The 25,720-nt window shown below is 41.7% G+C and overlaps 1 protein-coding gene across 1 annotated transcript; it reads right to left on the reverse strand.

Moving 5' to 3' along the window:
• Nucleotides 1-1,681: 1,681 nt before the first annotated feature.
• kpnb3 (karyopherin (importin) beta 3) lies at nt 1,682-25,530 on the reverse strand. The gene is made up of 26 exons (XM_069178902.1): nt 25,395-25,530; nt 22,165-22,245; nt 19,476-19,668; nt 19,171-19,273; nt 17,682-17,778; nt 17,058-17,162; nt 16,696-16,818; nt 15,683-15,803; nt 14,693-14,780; nt 13,726-13,832; nt 12,993-13,117; nt 11,209-11,298; nt 10,936-11,109; nt 10,038-10,256; nt 9,446-9,529; nt 8,430-8,562; nt 6,983-7,104; nt 6,419-6,515; nt 5,891-6,063; nt 5,328-5,439; nt 5,190-5,245; nt 4,728-4,850; nt 4,143-4,362; nt 3,420-3,648; nt 2,747-2,888; nt 1,682-2,411 (listed from the first exon to the last, which is right to left on the reverse strand). Exons 1-26 carry the CDS (start codon nt 25,470-25,472, stop codon nt 2,325-2,327), a joined length of 3,282 nt encoding a protein of 1,093 aa, XP_069035003.1. The 5' UTR covers nt 25,473-25,530; the 3' UTR covers nt 1,682-2,324.
• Between the last annotated feature and the right edge of the window lie 190 nt (nt 25,531-25,720).

The raw sequence follows: 25,720 nt of genomic DNA on the forward strand, positions 1-25,720 counted from the left end.
TTAATGTTTAGTAAAAGGAACATTTCATCTGGATTATTTTGCTAAATTTTGATATTCTTCACATTTTACTACTGCAGATGTTTTGCACACATGGAAAAAAAAACTTTTAGCTAGGTCTACGGAATGCCATCAGATTTTAGGGAAGTCAGGTACTGTGTAAGAGGTTTAAAAATGTTCTGAAGGGTCATTGCTTGCAGTTCATAATTACTCACCTAAACCATTTAATAATGTGATTGCATTGGGGGTCTGCAAAGCAATTTGAACATTCACAACTTCAAAACCTACCCACCAAGTTCTCATCCAACGGTGTGCACAACTTATCATTGCTATGCAACCAAGAGGTGTGACCAGCTCCTCCACATTCTTGCAGCAGAGTTTGTGCAGTCCTAGATTATTCTTAAAGCTCTCCACACACTCTACCCTGGGTGTGAACTGTGCCTCCAGTTAAGGTCACAGGTTAAACCCAAACTGCATGAAGTAAAAGCCATGAACTCTACTCCATAGGAGAGGGGCTCTGAACATCAAGAGAATGCCTTTCCTTGGCAGACCGTGTCAGAAAAATACAGGTTTTCTATCTCACTGTTCAATCATCTTTCAAAACACTTGAAATGTTTTCATTTTAACCACTTAAGCAGGCAATTTAGAAATTACTTGAAATTTAAATACCAGCATGTTACAGGTCCACAGCTGTCCAACTTTTTAAAATTTTGTTTTACCAATTCAGTTGATTTACTTAATTGTTTAAAACCCTTTATAGTCTTTACATACTGATGATTTAAGAGTGACCTTTAAGACCTGCAGGAGAGTAGCTCCCAAAAGCCAAAATATAGTTTTGTGTTTGTACTGTAGATTAAATATTGATTATGAAGGCAGTCATCACAGCTAAAGCCAAATATTTTCAGTGTGCAACCTTAAACTTCAATGCAATTTTTCCCCCCCATCTGCTCCAGCAGTGATGTAACTCCTTCTGTTCCTCTTTGCTTAATTAACTTAAGTTGTAAGATGACTTCTTTCATTCTTTTAATTTTAACTGGCTTCTGGGAAAACTGGCCTGCTGTGAGTGTGTATGGACTGCAATGGACTGGAGTCCCATGCAGAGTGCATCCTGCCTGCACCTGTTGCTTGCTGGGATAAGCTTCAGCTCCCCAGAGACCCTGTGTTAGATAAAGCAACTAGAAAAATTTAGCCAAAAGATCCAATAACCTACACTGGGTCCTCTCCAATTCATTGGCCTTGTCACTGAAACGTCTTCTGGAACAGCTGCCATCACCAAACAGTAGTTCTCCGACTACGGTTAGCAAATCCTTAAAATGTATTTGGGTTTGCAGTCTTGAGAATTAGTGAACTTGGCAATATTAAAAACAAACCACCTTTAAAACAGATGTCATAAGTAAAACGATGTTGGATACACCCCCAGTTACTTACCAGAAAAAGAAATGTCACTTTAGCAAAAGGATATTTTTTTAAACTACAAATGAAAACTAAATCAGTCTGGAATGATGACTACAAAAAAGCATTTGTGCTTCCAAGAAGTTTTCCTCTTCAACTTGCCAGCTGAAAAAAAGCTGTAGCTAAATGTCCTTGTATTTCCCAGACATAATACCTCTGCAACTCTACAACACACTGCAGGAGATTGCCTGCTTATCTTGAATTCAGAAACTCCACACTCTAATACAGGAAATCTTGTTTTCCATCACTGTTTATTCAATGGAAGAATGAATGAGGTACTGCCAGACATGCCAAAGACTTTCACATGTTAAAAGAGCACTTCCTGTAAGCTGGCACTCAGCTTTCCACACCAGGAGCAAATCATTCAGTGAGCAATTTCAGGCTGGTCTATATAAAACAAACAGTGACATTCTTGCTAGGCCCTTACCACCCAAGTCTGCTGTGACACTGGGTAAAGGACATTTGGCTACCATAATATCTCACTCCTATTAGTACAGTTAACACTAGATGAATAGAAATGCTTATATTGTTACAATGCACACCTACTTTGGAGTAACTGATTTGGAAGTTTAATACCAGAAATTTGTTATACCTAACCATAAAGTGGTCTTCCAAGCTTTCCCTTTCGCCGAGATTAGGAGGATGTTCTGATAGAAAAATACTCTAAGTGTCAGTACTTTAGGATGGTTGTATCCTGGTTCTCCTCAGTAAACGGGAACTCACTCACACACAGAGATCGGTACCACACAGCTGCTCTGGGAATGCTGTTTGGTCTGCAGAAGAGATCCAGACATGCTACAGTTTGATTTTTTTTTTCTTCATCTGCTTAAAAAGGGACAGGATTATCTGGAGCTATGTTTGCAACATTAAGGCCTTCAAGCAGTGTTCAGCAGGTCCTGTATTGCCTTCTGCTGCGTCTCATTCAGTGTTGATACACATTCTGTCCATAGCCCCCCCGAGACCTGAAAACAGAAACAATGTGCATACACATTAGAGATGTGCACATCTGTACACATTATAGAACTGTCAAATGTTTGACTGTTTCTTAATATAAATATTACAAAGAGCACATACACGGCTATTAAAATATGTAAGGCTGCAATGCAATTGAACTAGTAACTACATATCTGTGGCAAAATCAGATGTCTCCAAGCAAAGCATAGATCTGTGGTAGAATCAAACCTGCTCAGTTTTAGAGGCGTTTTTGCAGATGACTATGGTGGCCAATTAGACAAACCTTTAACTTACACATAAAACAAGTTTCAAAACACAAAAGAAACAGAAAACCTTTACAAACCTGTACTTGACGAATAACATTAGCCAGCCGTTTGCTACACCCATCCTCATGTTTAACTGATTCGTTGACAACACCATCTGCTATTATTAAGAATATCCTGGGTAGATTTGAATTGTCCGGTCCAAGCACAATAGGGTTATTACTGTCCAGTGGAGATAAAATTAATATAAAAAAAATTCACTTGAAAGTCAGACATACCAGAATATACTGCTCACTCCTCTCCCAAAGTAAGAAAGTGACACTTCATCTTCATCATTTTTATTTAAGATAAAAGGGTTACACTCCAGACTAAGTGTATTAGATATTCAGTTAATCAATCTACTAAACTTAGATGCGCTGCATAATGTTAATAAAGGAATACGGTCTCTGTAGATTTATTATAAATCTATACAATTTTACTACAATAAAAATACATCTAAATTGTTTAGGACCAGAACTGTTTCAGCACAGACCGCTTTTTTTACTAAAGAGCCCCTTCTATTTGTTTTTTACCTTCAATATGCCTTGTGAGCTCCCTTTTTGATATTTGGATAATGTATGTTCCTGTAACAGTATAATTTAGTAACTTCATAATTCTACAAAACTTCAACTGACCATGCCCTTACCATTAATATCTATTAATTCCTTATCAATAGATCAATCTGATGGATTGAAGGAAAAAAGCTGCACTAACCTTTCGATAAGGTCACACAGGAAATTGAAGGTGTGGACAGCTTCCTCCTTGTCTTCATTCAAAGGCAGCCAGGACAGCCAGTGAGGCAGGACCTCATTCACATTTACACATTCAGGTCGGTACTTCATTACCTTGCCCACTGCAGAGATGCAGTTCTCTGTGGCATTGACATTCTCTTTGACTCTGGAGTCTGCAGCCTGGATCACTCCTACCAGAAGAGGAATGGCCTCTGTGAAGGGAAAAAAAAAAGAACCGTCTGAGCCAAATTTCCAGTGAGGAGAACAAGGTACTATAACACAAAGGTCAAGCATCAAAGAGAGCTAAAGCTCTATGGCTCAAGGGTGCGACAGTAGTGTCTCACCCGAGCTTTGAAGCCACAACCAGGAACCTAACCACTGCTCCACACCGCCACCTGAACGATTACATGTGGTTAAAACTGTCAGGACAAATAGCCTTCCTATAATCATTCCTGAAGCACCGATGACTATACTTGACCACAGAACATGGCATTAAAAAAAAAAAAGATGCTAGCCTAAAACCTAAGGATGAAATGAAATTCCTGAGAATGGCCACTTACTGCTACCCCCAATGTCAGAATATCCCCAGTCTTAAAATTTAGAGACATCTGGTAATTGATGTAAAAATGCAAGCTCTGGATAAGTAAGTTCTCACACAGGCCCTGCTGGAAGAGTGAAGACTTGGAATACTCGAAGTGTGCAGTACCTGTACAGAATGGTCTGTAGTTCTCTCCACCACACTGTGCCATTACACCAACCCCATAGGCGGCAGCTTGCCTGACCTCAGGGCTGCCGTCACACAGAGACTGCAACATGGGGCGCAGAAAGTACTCGGCGTATTTGAAGGAGGATGGGCTGCAGTGCTCAATCACATCATCAAATATGCACAGCCCCCACTGCCTGTCTGGCCACGGTCTGTGTGGACACTGCACAGAGAAGCAAAAACAGAACTGAGCCTGGTATCATGTAAGCCTATATTTTTTTATCACTCAAGACACAAGTTCTTTATATTGGGGTAGCTGTACTTTCATTTCCTATGCAACAAATGATATTATACATTATAGTCTACCACTTTAAAAGGTGCATTGTGGAAATTAAAAATAAATCAAAACCTGCCTCATCCAAGTTTCAATAGATGACTTCAGCACGTTTCTCAGAATACTCATATTGACCAACTTCACAGTTACATGCATTGTAAGGGAATAGCCCTCATTTTATTTGTGTCATCAGATTAAAATCTTAATCTTAATTTTCTAGAAGTCTGTGAAAAAACTGAGCTTGAAATACTCACAATAAGGTTGACTATGAGCTGTAACAGCTGTTCAAACCAGGGCAGCACTTTTTCTTTGTAGCTGCTGAAAATTGAGTGCAAAATATCCGAGACTTTCGTCAGTATGTAAACGTCGTTTTCATCCTAAAATCAGACCCCAAAAAACAGAATATCAATTACTCTTTAGTTTGGTTGCAGCGACATCCCATGGTGCATAATCAGTTTGCTTCACAGGCATGTAAGTAAAAGTCATCGTTCAGTGCTAAGAGATGACAGTCTCTGTGGTGGTGGTGAACTTTACATGACTGATGATTCCAAAGTACTTTATCTTAAAATCTGCACTGCCAATTGTCACTTTTTATTTTATCTGATGAGGAAGATTTTTTTTGCACAGTATGCAATTATTTTCACTGCAAACAAGTACATTCTAGAGAAAAGCTCCCTAAAACATTGGCGATAACAGACACAGGGAAGGTCATTCACCTCATCCTGTAATGTTTCCTCCACCTGTTCATCATAATCTTCATCCTGCCGTTTGGCTGAAGGAAAAAAAAAAGCTCATTAAAAAAGGAAAAATAATTTTAAAAATAACCAGCATTCTTATAGATCGCTGCCTCTCACCTTGTCTTAACTCCTGGTTTTTAAAGTGCTCCTCCAGTTTACCCTTCAGGATGCCACCCAGCTCCTCAAAATGCTCATTGTTTAGACACCCATCACCCATCAGTTCAATACACTGGAAGAGAGAGACCCTGGTCAGCAGTGTGAAACCTACACAAGCACAATGCACAACTCATGTCGTTTCAAAAGTCCTGAGAAGCTAAACAGCTTGCATTTAACGGACATTTCAGAGAAACAAATTTCTCCAACTTCTGTGTAAAATAAAAAAGCAAGCTGCTGGAAGAACAAATGGAAAATGGAATACACCCTGGACATCAGTCCATCACAGGGCACACAAACACTCATACCAGGGGCCAAATTTTCCCAGAAACCAATTCACCTACCAGTAGCAAACACAGAGAAAACATACAACCTCCACACCTGCCTCATCCAACTTGCAAGTCCACTTCAGAATCTCTCAAAATATAGCATCCCAGGAACTGAACCCAGGGTCCCAAGGCAAGAATGCTAACCGATACGCTGTGAACAAATCTCAACAGCAAAAAAAAAAAAGCCTTGACAATTACCTTTGCGAAAGAATGCATTATTTCTGACAGCACGTCAGAATCTGGCTCAGTGCCGATGGCCTTGATTAGGGCGTCGCACATGAAGTGCCACATCTGGGTCAGGTATTCGGGTCCTCGTACCCGGGCACACTCCAGCAGCAGAGGCATTGATTCTGCTGCTGCGACACGCACACGTACGACAGTCAAGGAATGTCCTCTTAAAAGTTATTTTTAAGTTTACCTTTCTTGACAGAATGGCCGTAAGAACAATCACAACTGACAGGGGGCCAATTCGCCTTGGTCCTCTAAAGCTACCCAATAGGTCAGGTTAAACAGGATAATGGAGAAGTAAAAAAAAAAATACAGATAAGAAGAATGCAGAAGCAGCACTGAATAGAATCACAGTTCTTGTATTGGCCAATGTTACTTTGAACCACTCGGTAACTTTTTTTCCACTTGGCACTTTTTCTTCCTTGTTCTGAAAGCGAGTCACCTTTCATAAAAGCATCAGCTAAATTATAACAATGCAAGCTCTTTGACAAAGGATATCGTCATGAAAATAGAATTTAAGCAGAGGAACCATGAGCTTCACAACTTGCTCGGTGTATTCAACAAATCCCTCCTTCAGTTCTTTGGCATAGCAAACCTAAAACAAGGAAATAAAAGCAAAGAAATTAGCAAACTGTACTGTTACTTGCTTGTCTTGAGGTAAGCCCTTAAGAACCCAGATAAAATTCAGACCTATGAATACAATCAAAAGCACTCCGATGAAAATTACAGTCCGTCCCCTTTGTTTAAACCTTTAGGACTGTTAAACAGTCAAGACTACTTTTCTACCAGAACACACCCATATAATTACCTCCCAAATCACCACTGTCTCTGCAATTCAGTTTTACATCACGTGCTATAACTATAATTTTCTACTTGCACCGATTGGCCCAAATGGGGTATAATGGAATAGTATGAACCACAGGCATATACAGAGCCCTTGAGCACTTAAAAACGAAGTAGATTGGGGAGCAACATGGGAACGTGAGGAAAAGATTCAGGTAAGCTACTTCAGTGACCTACAGCCAGGGCTGCTCTTGTTTGCAGAGCAGTGGCATGACTCACCAACATTTGGCAGGCAGTGGCTTTCTCCTCCAGCCCGGCTGTCTTGATTCCAAAGCTCTGCTGATCTCCCAGGTTGACAAACTCCCACCCATCATCCTCACACATGTTCTCCATATCCTGGGCTGCAAGGAAGAAAGGAGATGACCATCTTAATGAAATAAGAATACCACACACCCTAACCTGACCCTCAAAACACTGGCTTTGCAATTGTTTCATGACGAACACACAGCCCCACATTTTAGATTTATTTTATACGCAATGGTCATCCATTTGCCACTGAAAGTAATAACACAGCTGATATTCCTACTACTTCAGTTTGTATAATTTAATTTAATGCAAGTGCTGTTGAACCGCATCTTTGTTTTTAAAAAAAAATGCCAAGAAAAAGTATACCGTGTACTAAAAAACTTACAACTGCAAAATTCACAATGCTGTTAACCAGAAAAAAATATTTTGTAGCAGGTATGGGTCTCTTCAACAAAATATCAGCAATCTAGGTAGTAGACGTCTCCCGAACTTCTGTCCCATTCCTGGACACATATGGCACCTGTTCACTGGTCTCCAAGCCCTAGATGCCACAGCTCAACCCTGCTCCTCAACGGGGCCCAAGCCTGGCTTCCATGTCATATTCTCATCTTGAAGGAAGCTATTATTACACAAACAGTGTGAAAACGTCCACTGTCAGAAAGGTATCAGGTAAGGTCCCATGACTCAATCAACAAGCAGTCAGGTTGCCATCAAATCACTAAGACCAGTGCTCTCGCCAAGAGAGAATTCTGTCCAGGTGATCCCATTGGACATCCCCTTTGATCTTGACAAGGTGTCATAACTCAGTCAGCCAGATCATGGTTTAATATTAATGGACTGCTGGCTGGGAACACCCCAATGCACGATTCTCATACAGCCTCAAACATATCAAGAGAATGAGACCCATTTATTATTGGTGTCGGAGACAAAGTGGTTCCTTTGTAGATTTTTATTCATTACACAACGCTTGACATTCAAGAGCTTGAATCACCTCAGCAGCTGTGTACAATGAACTCTCACTAATGAGACAATTTAGAACTTACAGTTGAATAACTCTGACTGTTACGTATCTTAGTCAGTCACACAAGATCAATTAATCAAAACAGCATTTAATCACATCCAAAATTCACACTTTTCCTAAAAACAAAAATGCCTAGAGTGAAATAGTTTAGTTTAATGATCAGTGTATTGCTATTACTTGAAAGTTTGCTATAGCAGCTGAAGACAGTTTTTGAGAAATGGAAGTTATGATCAGGTCCTGAATAAGATTAAAAACTTTTGATAAACACCTAAAAAGTATCCAAAATTTTAAAACTAATAATTTCTTAAGTAATTCCTTTATAAATTTAGACTTGAAAGTGAAACTGCTTTGTTATAAATGGAATAAAATGTTAATGGAGGTGAATACCACTGTACTCACTGTCTAGAAGGGCAACCTCTGGCTTAATGGAAGCAGTCTTCATGAGGGGCCCCATTACAACAGGGAGGTACTGCTGGAATTCTTTGCCGAGGATCTTGCACATTCTTGCCCAAGCAGAGATCATGTAAGATATCTAATATGAACAGGGGTTCAGAAAATTATCTTCTAGAAAAGGACTTTGTTTATATGAATACATCCCATAAGCGACAATTCAGTCTTCACTATCCTACCGTATTAAAAGCAAACCCCATTGTCACCAATGGTGTACTGTACAGAGGTAATCCACTTATATGCTATATACAAGACATCCATTACCAGAAGTCAGCTTATTCCTAGTAACAGTGGCAGTAACCCAGAGCACGTTCCAAAATTTCACTGAACAGGATCCCCATCTGTCACAGGGCACACACACACACACAGGGACAGATCAAAGACATCCTTGAAACTAGCAAGCCTGCCTACTCAAGGCGCAAGGAAAGCAGAGCACAAGAGAAACCCCATGGGGAGAACATGCAAACTGCACAGTAGGTAACCCAGTCAGGAACCCAAGAGAACCATTAACATACTAACAAGTCTTATAGCCAAATGTATGACTAGTTTGACAGGATGCATGGTAAGAATTTTAATGTGCCTTATAACATTTTCACAAGAAATCATACCAGCAGGACTCCAAGGGAAAGGCTTAGATGTGCACACTGAATGCACGAGGAAACAGGAGTTCTGTATGATGCTTGCCCAGCACTTACTGGTCCTATCTTGTTGCCAGGGCTACCCTGGCAATTAAAGCAAGCACAGCAGTTCTCACATTCAAGGCCTGAGTGACAAGCAGGGTGCTGAACTGAGAATTTGACTGAAGGCGACAAAGAAAAGCGAAGGAGGAGAGTGTTGCTCATGTTTTCTACTCAGTGAGCTATGTAAAATGGAGAAAGAAATTGGAATAAACTACAGAACCGCACATAATGGCTTGTGACCTGCAACAATGGTCATGACCCCTCAAGTAGTCACACCAGCCTCACCTGGGGATCATCATCATCCAAGTCATTGAAGTCAGTCTGAGTCTTTAGGAGCAGCTGCATCACATCTGAGGCATCTGGCATGAACTACACACAATAAATCAGAAATCAAACCTTCACCCAAGCGCGCTAAGAAAAAAAACGTTGAATAGCTGCCCATTTTAAAAACAAAGATCAATAAGCTTTTCCGATAAAGGTAGCAAAGATAAAAACTTTCAGCATGTAAGAGGAACATTGCAGTTTTAGCAAATGTGATAATCTATCAGAAACAAATGTAGCTTTTAAAGCTTAGCTGGTCTGTTCAAATAAATAGAGTGTAATAATTGGACAGGCATGAAAATGGGAAGAACACTTCACCATGCATAAAGACAGGACTTGGCACAGAAATGAAGCTGCAGCACACCCCAGCTAAAACTACAATCATGCCCATACGTCATGTGTCTGTGCAAGTTTTGCCCCATGACCCCATCTGTTGTGGGGATAAAACTTATTCTACACGACATGGGCTCGACAACAGGTCTGAATAAGCCATCTAAACGGGAGCGTGCTCCACTAGGCGTTTCACCCTGAAGATGTGCTTCTCTCTCTGGCCTACCTTGTCCTTCCCCACAGCGAGCCCGATCAGGCTGATGCACTCGATGGTCTTCCCTCGGAGGAGCCGCAGCTCCTTCTGCACTGCGTTCTCCACAATGTGCTTCAGGGATGGCATGAAGAGGTCGTAAAAGGGCACGAACTTCTCCTCCGTGGTGTCCGCCACAGATGCGATAGAGGTAACCACCTGCTCCAGCACCAGCTTGGTGCCCTTCTGGATCAACTGAAACGATGAGGAGACCATTCAAACTATCCCACTAACGTTTCTAACAAAAACCCCAATTATTTAGACAATAGTGACGCATGCAAACCTTTCAATACAGCAACACTATCTGCAGACTAAATCTTTTTTTGGTGCTTTTGAACTAGCGACCTATTTTCAAGCATCCTGTAAACTGATCTTGTCTCTCTTAAGCCCAGGAAACTAATCCAAGTTGGACCTGGACAGTTCTGGGATTGGAGACTTCAGAAGAAAGATCTAAAGTTGCTGATGGTGGTGCAACTCTTCCCTCTGTACAGGAATTTGCAAAGCAAAGTCCACCGGGGTGACCAGGGATACTGAGCTAAAGGTGGTGCCAACCCTTGGATGAGGCATTAAACTGAAGCCCTGAATAACTAGTCAAAGGTGTTAACCTAGCACGTGTCCTACTTAAACTTGCCCCTCAACTTTAATTGTTGAGGCGATTTCTCACTTCTCGATGTTAAAAGCTGGACTGCGGGGCAGCTGGCACAGAATGCCCGTCACACACTAATCAAGTGGGTGCTGCACTTTACTGCCGGTTAAAATTGGTCTCCTTCTACATGTGTAAAGAACTTTTGAGATCCTTCGGGATGACTTTTAGTCTGACTTAATGGCCACAGCTGTTACAGTACCAAAGGCTGAAATATTTAATTCCACATACTTCCTGCAGTTTAGTCACCATAATGGTGTGCAGATGCTGGACGAGGTTTTCCAGGTAGGGGATGAGCAGGGCTTTGGGGCAGTCCTCTGTGAAGTTTATCAATGCAGCTGCAGCATGGGCCTGAACACGGGGATTGCTCTGGTCTTCCATAGTCTGCAGCAGTGCAGAGATGACCTTAACACAAAAGGGTAAGGCACCGTCAGCAAGGCTTCATGCCAGCACCACACGGGTCATTTTCTTGGAGCACTCTGGCCAGCCTCCCAAAGACAGTACCTTGTCATGGAACTTCTTCTGGAAGGTGGGGGCGAAGTCTGTGGCCATCTGACCAATCGCATTGCAAGCGGCATACCTCACTCTGGGATGCTGAAATACAGGCCAAAAAATACATCCAATTGCAGTTAGCAAAATCCAGTAGGATGATAAATCAGTCTGAGATAATTCAACTTATTTGGATTTTACGTTATAAGTAGTAAAGTTAAACGTCTTCGTAAATCACAATTACAAAAAAAGAACATAAATAAGGTTAGAAAGAAGTAAAGGCCTTCAGGCCCATTTTGCTAATTTGGTAATTTGTTAGCTAAGAATCTTAAGTTTGATGGATGACCCTTGCACCGGGTTTTTGTTCCAGCTGAACTCTCAGTTATACAATCAAACCCTTCATTCATTTAATAATGTTAATCTGAAAAGTTTGTTCCCAGCTCTGAAACATGCTGAAGCTTTAACCATTTTATTTTGTAAGTGAAATCCCAAGCCTGTGACCATAAATCAAATGCAAATATTCAATTGAAGCAACTTCTTAGATGAAGTAAGGCAGTTTTCTAATGAAGGTGGGATGGAATGAAAACCAGCAGGTATGTGGGTCACTAGGATTAGGACTGGGACCCACTGCGTTACAGACACCCACAATGCTTTGTGCAAAAGAACTGTTTCCTAGATTCTGTCTAAAATGATTTCTTTTAGGTTCCAAGGTCCCTAATTTCACTACCGAGAGCTATTAAGACTTTTACAAACCCATTTCAAATTTGCTCTCCTCTGTTCTAGACAATCAAGATTTAGCTCCTTTAACCCATCTGTATATGTCAATCCTGAGACTAACAATCTTGCAATCAAGCCTTCTTTGAACTGCTTCTACAGCTAGAATATGTTCTGGTTAACTAAAAATTAATGTTCTAAATGTCTTCCAAATCCCTTGTAAAGCTTGTGAATATCTTCCTTGGCTTTAAATTCCACACTTTTAATGCTGTAATCAACATCCTGTTGGAACATGATATTTGCTTTCTACAAGATAATGTTGAGAATTGACAAACATCTAGGTCCTTTAAGGTGCATCTTTCTGCAGCTCAGAAGCACCCATGCGATATTTAGTATATGTTTTAATGTTCTGTGTTGATCAATTTGCACTTATTGTTGAATTGAATTAACCCATCTCCACTCAACTCATGTTCTTGTAACTTTCTTGCTGCTGTTTCCCCTCTCCAGATATTCTTGTATCAAATGATAATTTAACTAGTTTGCCAACCACATCATTAAAATAGAACAGGCTGTTGCTCTTCCAGATCTACCACAGTTCACTGTGGTAAACCACTGCCTACAAGCTGTTTCTTGAAAATGACACCGTTTCATGTTAATCAGTTCTCAATCCATGTGCATGTAATACTTCCAATTCCTCTAGTTTGTAACACTTATGAGGAACCTTATGAAAAGCTTCCCTGAAGTATGTTTCTCAGTTTTGCTCTCACTATGATTTCCATAACTTTACTAATAACAAAAGTAACACTAATTCACACAGTAACACTGAACAAACATTCAGTTTGTCTCCCTTTGTATCAACAGATATTACACTTTCAAGCCTCCAAACCTAGGTACTGCTACTGACTAGGAGTCAAAATGTCCTAGCTAAGTGTCTATAAACAACATCCCTCATCTCCTTAAGCACTCCTGGGAAAAATACAACAGGCCCTGGTCATAGTTTTTAACTACTTCTGAGTTTGTAAGGGAGGCGAGATAAACTACAGTTATGCAATACTGATGGAGCAGCTTATTCAAAAGACACTTACAGGATCCTGGCAGAAAAGCAAGACAAAGCTGACTATTTCATTCAGGATTGCTTCCATCTGCTGGTGGCAGCCTTCTCCAATAGCTGAGAGAGCCATCAGTCCAGCGTGACGGTACTTCCAATCGGCTGCACACAGGAGAAAGGGCCTCGTAAGGCTCAGGAAGAATTCAGCTCCCCTTTTCACACAGTTAAAAACTAAATCCAAACTTGTTTAATCCAAGTACAGATCATTTACCAGGTCACTTTAGATGCGCCAATATTCAAACTCTGGAAATTCTTCATTAACCTTGCACAGGAGAAAAGAAGGCTTTGTGCTATACAAAACCAAGTCCATCCTGTAAATTCGGGATGCGTCTCAACACTATACTGGAAGGCACTACAACCACATTCAATAAAAAAGTGAGCAAATGCCAATCAGCGACTGACTAATACATCAAAAAGATCAAACTGTCCCAAGCAGTAGAATTAAGTCTATTTCATTTCATTAACTTAAGGCAAAGTGCTAAGGAAAGGTTTAATAGGATATGACTTAAATGGCCGTAAACTTAATTTTACAAAAAGTTGTTGGATTTACCAATGAAAAGAAATGTACATTAGTATTTCACAACTCAAAGCTGCAATGTGGTCATAACAAGTTTACTTAAAGAAAACCTGTGGGCACAAAATCAAAATTTTCAAAAAACGAATGATTCAGATCATGAGTATGGTCTGCCCAAGGCTGTCCACAGACTTACGGTTTTGCAGCATCTGCATGATATGTTGTTTGATCATTGGCAGAACAACCTTCCCTCCCAAACCACAGGCTATTCTGTCCAGGGCACTCTCCCCAGCAACTGCATTGCTGTGCAAAAAGATCAATTAAAAAAAAATCATAAAATAAATGTGCAACTCCTTCAGTCACAGTTTAAAATGTTTTGATTCCGATTCATAACCCTGCTGTGCTTTACTGCATACAACAGCATAGAAACTGTATAGTGCAGTGAGAATTACCAGTGCATTTTTTCCCAATCCAGTGCATTCCTTTAACTACTCAATGTTGCTCCCTCTGGCATGCTTTCTGGGTTATATTTGGATGTTTTTGTTTACATAAAGTCAGGAAAGCTGTAATAATAAGCATTAAATGTAACAGCAAGTTCACCAATGATTATAAATATTGTCAGTTACAGACATAACAATTCTGTACAATGAACTATTTTAAGTGCAGTGCTCAAGACTTGTGTATTGTATTTTTGTAGGATTCCAGGAGTATAATATGGTTAATATTACAAAAGTGTCGAAGGATCAAACTAGAATGATTATTTCTTTAAATACTGTGCTTGAATCTTCTCATTTAAGAATTGCAGTCCTCTCAATTAGGACAACTACAAAAACAAGGGTTCATTTTTTTTTATATACACGTCAAATCTTGAGGGGGGCTCAACTTGCAAAGGCGTTTAGCCAAGGACAAGAAATCTGATCTCAGGTTCCAGTCTGGGTCATGTGACAGGGAATGCCCATGTAGTAGGGCATCATTAAGGACGGGGCCTGGAATTAGTTGGCCAGGGTTCTCTCAGTGACCACTACTGCACTGTGGAAATGTACACTATACAAGTATAAGGATTATCTGCAGAAGATGCCAAATTACTAGTACATTTCTGATCACTTAGTGACCTATTGTGTTCTAAGTGGGGTAACCTGGCTTTGGTGCCTATTTTAACCCACCTGTCAAAATCATCATCCTCCAGCTCATCTGCCATGGCCCACTCCGCATCCTCGTCCAGATCCACCATCATTGCCAGCATCTGGGGAACTGAGCGTTTACAGCAGTTCGACATCATTCTGGAGCCAACACTGCAGTTTGCTTCACGTCACTGACTGCACTGCCATACCCTTACAAGGAAATCTTTTTAACGTGGCACGAGTTAAAAAGAAACGACACACTGCACATTTTTAGTAACCTTATTCTGGAGTGGTAAAAAAAAATAAAATCAAAAGATCAAATGCAATCACTTGCAAAAAGTGAAAGCAGCACATTGAAGAAATTTGAGATTTGCCTATTTAAGCTTCTACAGGATAAAGAGGGCAAATGCAAACCTCTTTTAGTCTTAAAAAAGGTGGAGCATGCAGGAGATGACCAGGCTGTAGTATTACAGCAGGAGGGCCCTCTCTTTAAGCAGCATTCATCTATGGCTATCCTCACATCTTCTCCATCTTAAAGCCTTACATTTCAGGGCATGTACTGAACAAAGTAGCTCATCCTTTGATATACATAGCCTAGCTAAGGTTTAATATTATATCATCTGCGGGAAAGTTGATTTGTGAAAAATAACACAAAGGATCTGCGCCTGAGGCTGGAAGGTTGCCGGTTCAAATCCCGCTGCCGGCAGAGGAATCCTACTCCATTGGACCCCTGAGCATGGCCCTTAACCCCAACTGCTCCAGGGGTGCCGGGAAAATGGCTGACCCTGCGGTCTGACCCCAAGCTTCTCTCTCCCCGCCTGTGTCTCATGGAGAGCAAGCTGGAGTATGCGAAAAGAAATTCCTAAGGCAAGAAATTGTATATTTTGAAAAATGAAGTTGCCAAAGCCTTGAACATTACTTTATGAATGTCAAATGTAAAGCCGCAAATGGCCCTTTATTGTTGGTCCAACTAGACATTCTCAGAGAAGCCAGTGAAAATATTTAACAGACTCCCACATGACAGGTACTTACTGCTCTGCGACACTATGTTGCTGTGCTTCCTCAGCATCGCTGAAGCGGTCTCCGAGAGCGTGACTATGACTTCCAGAGCGAGCTGCCGCTGCATGTTTGTCAGATTGGTGTCTGCGCACAGCTGGGGAGAATTAAGAAATGTCAAACCTGAACCACACTGGGAACCTCATTTATTAGACCGTGACATCGGGTTTGCTCTATTTGCATCAGATCCTTTCTTAGATCACAGACTGGCATCATCTGTTTTGCACCCAACTTAAAAGCATCTTCACTCAAGCATACAGATACTTCTCAACCAGCCTGAGTGGCTGAGTCACAGCAGCACACAGTGAAGACGTCTGTGGGCTGTTTTTTTGGGCTTTAAAGAAACTCATTGCAAAAAGGATCACAAGCAGCTTCTCCCTAGATGAAAGCTATGCAGGATCTCCCAGGACACGCCCCCGAACACAAGCTGAGCTCTACAGTCACAGGTCTTACCCTGGTGCACATCACTAGCAGATTCTGACTTATTCCCCAGGCAGGGAAGCACAACTGGCTGAGCGACCTGGGGGGGGGGGGGGGTGGGGGGTGGCAGTCAGGACACACCAGGCTCACAGCAAAGCAATGCCTACTTTGGCCACCAGGGCACAATCATTGAGGGATGCACCTCGGCTCCAACTGGCACTGAAAATCTGGTGTAGGGATGTACAAGACAAGAGGCTCTAAGGTGGGCAGGTCAGGGGATTCGGCCCCGTTTGCAAGCGAGATGCAAAAACACGCAGCTGTCTACAGCAAATCAAGTGGGTACAGCTTATATGACTTAAAAAGTTCAAAAACCGGCAATGCTAAATTTTCCATAAAGATGAACAATGCAAAGACTCGTCAGAATTGAAATTAGCACGCACAATACTTTGACTGTCATCCTCTGATAATCCAGCAGCTCCCACCTTTTCTCTGCTTCGCAATGGAAAATGGTTCAGGCAATTTGTCAGATTCTGAATAGCAGATAATACTCCCTACTATAAACTGCTCACCTTCAGACTCAGCTGCAGTGTTGCCTCCAGATGTGGCCGTAAATATTTCGGTGCGGTGTCAGCTATCTCCACCAAAGACTTTAGCACCGAGTCATCACCCTGATAACAGGATTCATTCACAGCCTTCAAGGAATAAGATAACCCCAGTTAAACTTTAGAAATGATTCAAGAACTTTTGATTTCTATTTTAAGTAAATAACAGTTATGACAAGCTTCACTCAATTATAAGTTTTTGCAAGCAAGGAAATCAAGTCACAGATTTCAAAAGAAACTAGAATAAGCTCATTCTGAAAAGCCAATGTGTTCCACTAAGGTGCTCAAAGGAATGCCTACAGATGTAAACTTGACTGCACTGCACTCACCTGCAAGATCCCTGGAAGTAGGTCAGCAAAGTGCTTCAGGATTGCGGTGTTGCTCTCATTAGACAGCACAAAGGAAGCTGCTGCCCGGGCGGACAGAGTCCGGATCTGACCAGAAATAAAACATGACGTCACAAACTAAATGACAGGACAAAGTGAACTTGTAACCCCCCTCATTAAACATGCATGTTGAAATGCTACACACCACTTCTGAAAAACTGGGGAGTCTGCGCCGTCAGTTAGACTCTTCCCAGGTCAGAGGAACACCAGAAGGCAGGTATGAGGGACGTGTACCCGTGTTTAAGTGTGAAATCCCACGACATGCTACACAGATGATGCGGAAGGACAAATACAATGAAAATGTCTACAGTGGACAATGTCCTACACTGCCGAACAGAACAGTTTAGATGCTGGCGGGCCAATGGTCAGGAATGGCAAAGTGGTCCTTGAGACCTACAGGATTTTCATGTCAAAAGCCAACTAATCAGTTTAGGTGATAAAAATGTGCTGAATTTTCTTTTTAGAAACTGAGAGGTTAAGGGTGACCTATAAAACCTGCCGGACTGTTGCTGTCCAGAACAAGGTTGTTCAGCCCTGGTTTAGGTTGAAGGCCGTGAGGAGCCTCACCGATGGGTGCTCCTGATCCTGCATGCACTGGACCAGCATGCGCTTGATCACCTCCAGGTAGTGCTGCTGCTGATTTCCAAATATCCCAGGGAAATTCCTGAAAGGACAGCACACTCCTATCATACCCTATTCAAAGACGCAAAAGACACCAACAATGTACACTGGCTTGGTAGTTTTCAGCCCCTACCGAAGTCACATTTTGATGAATTACAAATAACGGATACATACTTTTTCAGACCCGAACACCGAAGGAGGATGAAAGACACAATAACCCACAAAGGCGACAAAACGTTAAATTTACTGATGGCTTTAATATTCACTCTCCTCCGCCAGTACCTGCGGAAAGCAGCATTGGCAGCAAATACTGGGTTTAGTCTTTCTGAATAGGTCTCCACAGCTTTGCTCAGTTGAATGGTGTACATGTGGCCTGTTCCTCTTGGCCTATTGCTCCTGTTCACTGGGAATCACCAAGTCTAGCCTTTAGTTTCCTACTGGATTCAAGTCAGGATTGCGACTAAGCCACATTCACTCTTGTCTTGTCAAATCACCCCAGTGATGCCTCGACCCAGTGCTTCAGGTCTATGTCCCACTGTAATTTTCGGCATGACTCAAGGTGGCTTTCCGTTTCCTGCACCATCCATTTTCCCCTCATCCCTGAAAATCTTCACAGTGCCTATTGATGAGGAGACCCTGTAACATGATGCTGTAGCCACCATGCTTCACAGCTGGGATGGTGCTGACTGGATGCACTGTGTTGGGGATGTGACGGACATAACATTTACACCAAAAAGCTCAATTTCTGTCCCATCTCGCCAAAAAACCTTCCTGTGAAGCAGGAAGTCCTACTGGAAAAGCTCCTGACTGGAAGCTCAAACGGCAAAATGTGCAGTCTTTGCAGGGGACTGAATACTTTCACAAGGCACTCAACTTCACATGTATGAGGACAGCTCACTTATGCAAACACTTAGGGATTACCGTGCACTACAAGCTTTCTGGTACAAAAGCTAATTGGACCATACTGGATAAGTATGGTCCATGGTACAGTCACACTGAGTTGATGCAGTGCCTCCATGGGATATACAGTCATTCTCCGGTCCCATTTGCACCAGAATTTGACAATGCAGGAGTTTGTGGAAGCCTTACTAAATTTTAAAATCCAGCATTACATGATTCAATATATCCAAATAAGGGTGATCACCTATGGCCCATGAAGTATAAAGCATTCTGAATACCGTCACTCAAAAAGAGGTACTGTGTGGGTTACGAACCTATCAGGATAAATGCAAGTTTACGACGTAGGATTATTCAGACATGCCATCAAGTGAAGTCTGAAAGCGAATGCTGTAAAAAAAATTCTAAAGAAAAATGGAGAGAGCACTGTCTCTACAGCTTCTCTCCTGTACTTTTCCACAGTGCCAGCTAAGAATCCCTCGAGACTCAAACATCTATTTAAGAAGTCACAGAACTTATAAAACCTAAAACCTCTCACCAGAAGATATGCAGTGCTGACTCACGCAACCCCACATTCTGAGAATTAACAGAATCAAAGAGGAACTTCAAAACCTCAGGCCATTGATTGTTTCCATCATCATCTGTAAGCACAAAACAAGAGCATGTTTAATGAACTTGGTAACTGTTCTGAAGTCCTACTTCAGATTTTTCACAGCTTGCAGGGGCACAATCTATACAACTTGGTCTGATGAACCAGAGAAAATGACAGAGCAGCCAGGCTGCATTCCAGCCAAACCACAGGGCTGGTCCCATGGGGAAATGAGAAGGGATGTTTTCACCTACCGATCAGGTTGCGGGCCAGCTCAGCGGCAATATCGCAGACCTTTTTGCGAATGTTTGGTGAACCTTCCATCTGGATGCCCATTAAGAGCTCCGTCTTGATGGCGGTCTGCATGTCCGCCAATAGGGTGGGGTAGACCTCATCGAAGGCAGAGGACAGCAGTCGCCGAAGCAGGACTGCCGCCATTTGCCTGACCTGATCAGAGCAGAGGATTAAAAGGTACAATGAGAAAGGTTCCAAAATCCCAAAAACCAACAGTATGCGAGTCGAAAGGGTTCATATGGATTACAACCTGAGGAGCTTCATATCCTGCAGGGTGGCTGTCTCAGTGAGGTAATTCAAATTTCTAGAATTATGACCTAGCTCTGCGTTTCAACTGGAAAACAGTTTTAAAATTTAAAAACAAATCTGAAAAAAAGGTTTTTCCAAGATGTTCAGTTTGGCTAATAAGCACCAACCACTCATCTGCTGCTGTTGTTCCTACAGACCAAAAATATCTTGGTGAGAATGCAGCTGAAAGCAGGGCACTCAACACAAACTGAACACGTAAAGATGTCAAGTGCAAGACTGGAATTGAAAAAGGACAAGGTATAAAGTAATTTCCAGAAATGTACATGCACTACTTAATGACTCAAAAACTACTTTTGTATCGTAGAACAGCTACTAATATAAACAATATACTTTAAAAAAATAATTCATGGAACAGAAATTTTACACAGCTTTTGGAAAGTGCACTTATAAAAATAAATTACATCCAGTTCTTTGGATTTTGAGTTACTGCTTCTATTGGAATGAAAAACAGGGAATAAAATAAATCAGTTCGTCAAATATGTCCAGGAAATCCGGAAACAGACATTTTCAGTCTATTCATCTAATTTTTCCAAACCTTTAACAACTGATAAGTTAGAGATGTCTAGAGACATCTGTAGGTCTGCAGTAATAGCCTTGAAAATTACTGTACTAAATCTGGATCTCTAAATTGCCTGAAAATGCTCCTGACCAGTGGGTTAAACAGGTCACAGTTAAATCATCTTTAAAAGGTTTGAAGCAATTTAACTGAGCTCTCTTGTGTGGGTGATGTGTTAACTTTGACACTTTTGAATAAAAAGTTGAAAGCCCTTCAATCCTTACAGACTAGTATTTTAAGTAAGCAAGTGAATTGTTCAGTTATTAATCTGTAAGTGCTCTGAATCCTTAGAAATGTTTCCTTCAGAATTGCCTCGAAGGCTTTGGTGGCTTAGTGCTCTCCAGAACCAGGGGTGGAGACCACCGCCCTAAATCATCCTTCACAGCTGGCTGAAGTACAAGGACAGCAGACGAGTGAAACAACTGTTACCACTTACTTCATTTGCAAACAGCCTCAGTCACACTTCAAAATCAGAAGCATGATACAGTACATACAAATAAGAACCACGATATGTTTAACTGCAAAAGTCCTCCTTAATTAACAAATACACTAATAAATTACCAAAACCTCCCCATTTCTTCTTATTGTGGATATATACCCTCTGCGTTTATTTGACCATTATTGAATATATATGCCATCACTCAAGAAAATTAAGTGCTGAATAGATTGCATCGCTTCTGATCATTAAATGGAAAAAACCATCTTTGACCATGAGAGAGAATTTACTATGTGAAGGCTTTTTGCATTTAATTTGAAGTTGGTATAAGACAAAACCAAAAGGGTGCTTTTATTTTGCTTACTGATACTAAAAACACAACAGAGCTTTGTGCCCTGAGAGAGGGGCAGAGATTGCTATGCTTAAAAGCCATGCCTAAATAAGCCTGACACTACAGAAGAAATTCTAAAGCACTGAACTTCCTTCTCATGTGAATGGGGAGGTCACAGCCCCAGTAAAGCCCCAAGGAGGATGAATTGCATCTGAGGAGACAAAAGAATTACCTGAAGTAATTCTGCAATGTTCACAATCAGACTAAGAACACCCCCTCCAGATACAATGCCAGAGGCCTGCGCCATGAAGGCCATTGGACATGCCCTGAAGATCTGCAGATTATGCAGAAAAGGCAAAGCTAGTGAACTAGAGTTTCTATTTATGGACTTGCCAGTCACAACAAATTACACATCCAAAAACTTACATATTCAGATCTCATTGAATAAAAACAATGAGCAATTAGTTCTAGTACCAGCTCCATCTTAAAAGGATCAGCTTTGCATCTATTGATTTTCTAACTGCTTTATCCAATACAGGGTCATGGGGGGGGCTGGAGCCTGCGCCTGTTGCTTGCCAGGACAAGGCAGGATACACACTGGACATGACACCAGTCATACAGACAAACACAGTCTTTGAACTGTGGGAGGAGACCAGAGCAATTGGTGGAAATTCATGTTAACATGCAAAGAACGTAAAAACTCCACACAGACAGCATCCAGGATTAAAACCCGGACCCCAGTCCCACCCCCAGAGAGTTCAGAAAAGAAATACTGCCAAAAGAGGTGTCAAGCAGATTAAATAAATGGGCAGCATGTTTTTCATGTTTGACCTGAGAGGTCTGACTCTTGGAATTTATTAAAAGAATATTAGAAATATCACTAACTTTTAAAGGGGCTACAAATAACAGCAGAAGTTCTTCTTTTGCATGTCACCCAAAGAGCACAGAAGACAAGCAGTTCCTCTGCTGGTCTTTTTAAGTGAAAACATTAAAACAATATGAAAATAAACCACATACCTCCTCAGCAGCAGAGGCATCCCTGATTGCTTGAAGCAGGAATGTAATCTTCGTCGGGCCAGAGATGTTTTCATAGGTTTCCTAAACAAGGAGAAGTTATTACAAAACCACTACGCTGCAGCTGATGGAAAACGCATGAAGCAGCTTAAGGCCGATGACAAACTTTTCAGCCACACCCTTCCCCAAATTGCACTCCTGTCAATCAGGCTTACTGAAGCTCACGGAAAGGGGTGCATTATTCTGTTATCCCAGAGAAGAAATGGGAGATCAGGAAAATCAGCTTCTGAAACTCTCTGTAAAGAGCAGGGGAATGAAGTGACCCCCTGAATCCAGAAGAGATGTCCTCTCTGAACATACTCTTCCCTTAGGATACCTGCCATTGGCCACATCTGAGTGGGTGTGGCTCAGTCAATCCCACAAAGAATCCCAAAGGAAAGTGACTGGGATTAAGCATCTCCGTTACTCGGCATGACTCAGCTTCCTAACATATTTCAACCTTAAAAGGTTATATCAGAAAAAGAAAACCCTTTCATTTTACTTTATCATTATTTCAATGCTCCACATTTTCCCTACATCCAAACCACCAGGGTCCTTCAGCATAACAGTTCTCAGATGTTCTCCGGCAGGCCAGCTTTGCCTGGTTGCTGTACTTTTTTTGGCTACTGCCAAAAATAAGATCTGTAGTGATCAAAACATGCATGTCATGTTTTTACTTATTCACAGGATCACAGCCACCACCACCACCCCTCCTCCCTCTCACAATCTCACGCATATGGCAGTGACTCAGTTAGGCCTCACTGGAACAAAAAAAATGAAAACAAAAATCCAAAATTGCCATCAAGCCAGGAGCACACTGCTTCAGGATTTTGTTTTATAAAATAGAAGAGCAGCATTCACACACCCCTCCCCCATTTCAACTGAAAAAAAAGGAGTAACAGAAAAGAAAGTGACTTTGCATAAAGGTTAAAAGTGAAATATAAATTAAGACTGTGTTTTATACAAATTGCCTGAAAAACTTGTGATGCACTTAAGGTTTATTCAAAACGGAACTATCTTATCAACTCTGCTTTCAATTTTTTTTTTCCCCACTTTTTATAGATGGAATAGGAATACCAGGGATGTAACGGAAGGAATGTTAGGAGAAAACGCCCATTTAGTAAGACTAATTAATTACGCAGCTAAAAACTTACCATCATGCACAAAAGATTATAAACTGAATGGAGGCTTCACTGATCTTCATCTTATACTTAGGGAGTTAAAGAAACGGAGAGGTCTGTCCATTACAAAATGTTTTCCTAAAGGCTCCACTGCATTATCCAGACACCAAGGTTTTTTATCTTCTTCTTGAAAAGAAAATCAAGAGCCAATTTGAACAGAGGTCTGCAACCCCCCCATTACTTTTCTTCACATTGCTTACCATAGCGTGAATACATTTCCCAAATCCACAGCAGAGAACAAGAACAGCAAGCAGTCTTGGTTTCAAACAGTATTCAGAACCCCAGCTCTCCTTCAAAGTGTAACCCTCAAGTCAAATTCACCTGCTTGTGTTCTTCTCAACCCCCTTCAAAACTGAACACGGAGGCCAACAGTGTTATATGGACAGTCTTAAGAAGAGGTCCAAGTGGCAGGTCTCATTTTCTTAAACAGGGTTACAGTCATAACACCTTCTGCACTGTAGGTTAAACACTTTTCAACCCATCTTCCCATATGAACTCATGGCAGGTCCTTCAAAGATACTCACCTTGTGGTAGCCCAAAAATACCATTCAAAATGGTATTAAAAAATACTATCAGGCTACATGTTTATATTGCACACTTCTACTCTAGGCCAGCATCATATTAGAAATGCATCCATGTCTTCAATGTAATGATGGGGGGGGGGTATATTTGGAATTCACCATTTTATATACTGCCCCCAACGTAAGGGAAACGCATTTGCTAAAACGTGCCGTTTCCCCCATCCCTAAAGGAAACAATACTCTAATTCAGTCTACACGGAGCAAAAGTTCCCGACGGGGTGTCTGGATAAAGGATTTCGCCACTCATTGTCTTTAATAAAGAAATGTGCTGACAACTGAGGACGATAAAAAGACTCAATCCCGGCGTCCAATCAGGACCCTGCTAGAGCAGACCCGGGAATCTCCATTAATTCAGTACGGATTCCCCACCAGGCTTTGGAAGAGTTATACTTTAAGCACACCGGGAACAAAGGAATTAAATGAATAATCCCAACAGGGAGGCACGTCTACCGGTTTATCAGAAACTCGGCCCCAGCCTTCATTTCGTTCAAGTGAAAGTTCACAGTTTCTCGCAGATATATTGTAATACCTGTTTTAGTTTTGGGAACGATCTTAAGTTTCATCTAAATATGGAACTACCTATTTCATTTTAAAACACAAAAGATTCGCTATGTTCTTCATTGAAAGTTGCAATGCCTCCGGATTCAGACAGTTAAGCATCACTGAAATGAAGTTCCGTCTTCAAGTTAGATGTTCCGTTATCAAGTCCACGGTTAGCTGTATTTTGAAAGTTCCTAGTAATGCGATACTAACTGATCACTTGTTGCAGGCACGAATACTGAACATCGTACAGGTAACAGACACTTGTCTTTAGGGGTCAATGCGTTTTGCCGTTTCGGCAAAGAAACGCCCACCTGTAAAAAATATGACACTCAAATTCACGTACACGCAGGTGCCTTCATGGAACAGCACATCAGTACAAAACACAGAAAATCCCTCTGATGTAGGCAGGAAAGTGCTCAATACCGTTTTTTCACCTAAACTGTGGGCGCACATCTAAAACTTACATTCTCCCTCCAAACAGTTAATGCACTGAGACGGTCGGGTAAACTTTTACTCCGCTGCTCCTCCAAGAGTGATGTTTTTTTTTTTATTTTCATTACCGCGAGTTTACCTGACTACAGGACCCTTCAAATCAAAACGCCCCTTTCTCCTAATCGTTAAAAGGCAGCAGGGGACCACAGATCATTAACTGGGAGACTCCGCATTAATACGAGGCACCACCGACACCGGGAGCTCGCATGCTCTGTCTCACCATCAGAGACATTTCTCGGCACTGTGATGTTGCAGAGCCCCGCTGCAGTTTTCGTTCCCCCAACACGTGGGCTGGGCCAGCGCGAAACCTCGGCTCTTATAACACGTAACATTTCATACCGTTCTCCTATTCACGCATTTGGCGCGTCTAGAAAGTGCTTCACAAACGATCCCGTACCTCAGACTGCTTCCTGACATTGTTGTCAGGGCTCATCAGGTTGCCCAACAAGAGATAGAACTGCTGCTGCTCCGCCATTGCAGTGGAGATCCAAAAAGAGAGAGCGAACGCTGGAGGAAGAGGGAAGCAAAGCCGGCGGGCGCAGCGACCTCTCACACCGGACACACGCCTGAGACACGCTGATTGGACCAGGGGCGGTGGCGGCGGCCTTTAGATTGGTCAAGTCGACGGGGCAGACCGACCGGATTGGTGGGCTTTTAGCTGAAGTAAACGGAATCGCCTATTGGGCGAGAAGTTCGCCTGACGCGATTGGCGGATTACACGTT

This window comes from Lepisosteus oculatus, chromosome 15, assembly GCF_040954835.1.
Source record: "Lepisosteus oculatus isolate fLepOcu1 chromosome 15, fLepOcu1.hap2, whole genome shotgun sequence".
Classification (NCBI taxonomy): Eukaryota; Metazoa; Chordata; class Actinopteri; order Semionotiformes; family Lepisosteidae; genus Lepisosteus; species Lepisosteus oculatus.